The sequence below is a fragment of the Gavialis gangeticus genome, unplaced genomic scaffold (assembly GCF_001723915.1).
Source record: "Gavialis gangeticus isolate Ggan-Ray unplaced genomic scaffold, GavGan_comp1, whole genome shotgun sequence".
NCBI classification, from domain to species: Eukaryota; Metazoa; Chordata; order Crocodylia; family Gavialidae; genus Gavialis; species Gavialis gangeticus.
This window is the reverse complement of record NW_017729031.1, coordinates 103,036,835-103,038,432: the sequence shown is the minus strand read 5'-3', so window position 1 is coordinate 103,038,432 and position 1,598 is coordinate 103,036,835. Positions and strand designations below refer to the sequence as shown.

The 1,598-nt window shown below is 36.0% G+C and overlaps 1 protein-coding gene across 1 annotated transcript in view; it reads left to right on the top strand.

Annotated features, from left to right (window-relative positions):
• PARD3B (par-3 family cell polarity regulator beta) overlaps positions 1 to 1,598 on the top strand; it is a 999,825-nt gene that overhangs the window by 503,828 nt on the left and 494,399 nt on the right. The window contains exon 7 of the mRNA XM_019523483.1: positions 525 to 611. Coding sequence (XP_019379028.1) covers positions 525 to 611 — 87 coding nt within the window. The remainder of the gene's footprint in view (positions 1 to 524; positions 612 to 1,598) is intronic.

Below are 1,598 nucleotides of genomic sequence, written 5' to 3'. Positions count from 1 at the left end.
CTACTGACATAATTTTAATGCAGAATAATTATTCTAGAACAAAAGAGAATAATTACCTGGGAAACCTGAAGAATTATTGCGGAATAATTTATTCTCCAGTGCAGAGGCAAGATTTTTTTTTGTAGTCGTCTCATCTATCAGACCAACTGTATAGTTGGGGATGGGGGGAGGCAGGATGTTGGACAAACTTTTGGACACAAAATGGTGCTCATTAGGTCTGTTTTGTATTTTTATTCTGCAATAGCTATTCAGGATGATTTCCCTGTGTACAGAGGCCCATAAGTAAGCAACCAGTATGAAGTGTCTGCCTTACTCATCCAAAATGCAAAACCTGACATCTACAAAGTTGATGATGTTATTTGAGCCACCTCTGACTACCGCATATTTTGGTCCTTATGCCCTGCATTTAATTTTCTCTGATGGCCCTTTTGCTGCTTGACATCACTACATTAAGTCTGGGGGGTTTTTATGTATTGCACATATTTCTTAATAGAGTTTCATCTGTGTCTTTTGCTTTCTTTTAGTGATATGACAAGAAGAGTGGAGATTTCTGGAGAAGGTGGCCCTCTGGGAATACATGTAGTGCCCTTTTTTTCATCTCTGAGTGGAAGGTAAAGTGATTTCCTTATTACAGAGGCTAATGAAAAGGTCACAGATATGTTTATATATCTTAAGATCTCCCTACTGTGAAAGCTTGAGGGGGAGCTAAAACTGTTTGTTTTTTTCTTATGGTTTTTTTTTTTAATAATTGGTTACTGAGCCCAACACACTATCTTCCTTCAGTAGCATCTTTGTTGTTCTGTATACACATTAAGAACATTAAGCCCATTTTGTATCCACAATGTTTATGGTTCAAACAAACCCTAAATTTCTTTTTTGCATGAAAGTATGGTGACCTGGCCTCTGAAGATTATTGCATTTCTAAAAGATTTTTGTCCAATTTAATTTTTCTCCCCTTCTCTTTATTCCTAAATAGCAGACCAGACAGAAAAGTCAAAACAATTTGCTTGTCTGGTCATGCTCAATTTTTTTCAAGCCACCTTTCAAATTAGGTTCCATAGAATTTACAAAATGTGTACTATACCATGAACTTTTCTTTGTCACTGAAAGATTACTTTAATTGTAAATGATTTAACATAGTCTCTTGAGAACGCAAAAGCCTATTACAGTGGCAAGTTCATATTGATGTACCATAGTTAAGACTGTGTCAGCATTTTCATTATAACTCCCGATTTTCCAGGCTATGTAACTTGGATGTAAAAATTCTCTCTAGACTGAAATTTGACATAGAAGGTCTCTGCCAGAGAGTTAATTTGACACTGGCAACCCTGTAAAAGAGACAGGAAATTGCCAGTGTCATAAATGACATCACTTCATAGTAAAATGGGTGCCTTTTATGCTAAGCCAATTATAATTATAAACTTAGAAGTCACAGTCTAATCATAAAGAAAATTGTTTCTTAACTTGTCAACTTTCAGAATGGTGGAATAAGTGGGAAAAGTGTAGTTTTCCTTTTAAGGTGCTGCGCTCCTTGAGTATTTCCTCAACAGAATCTGAGGTTTTAGGTGGACCCAAGTTCAATCAGGATGTTTTAGGTA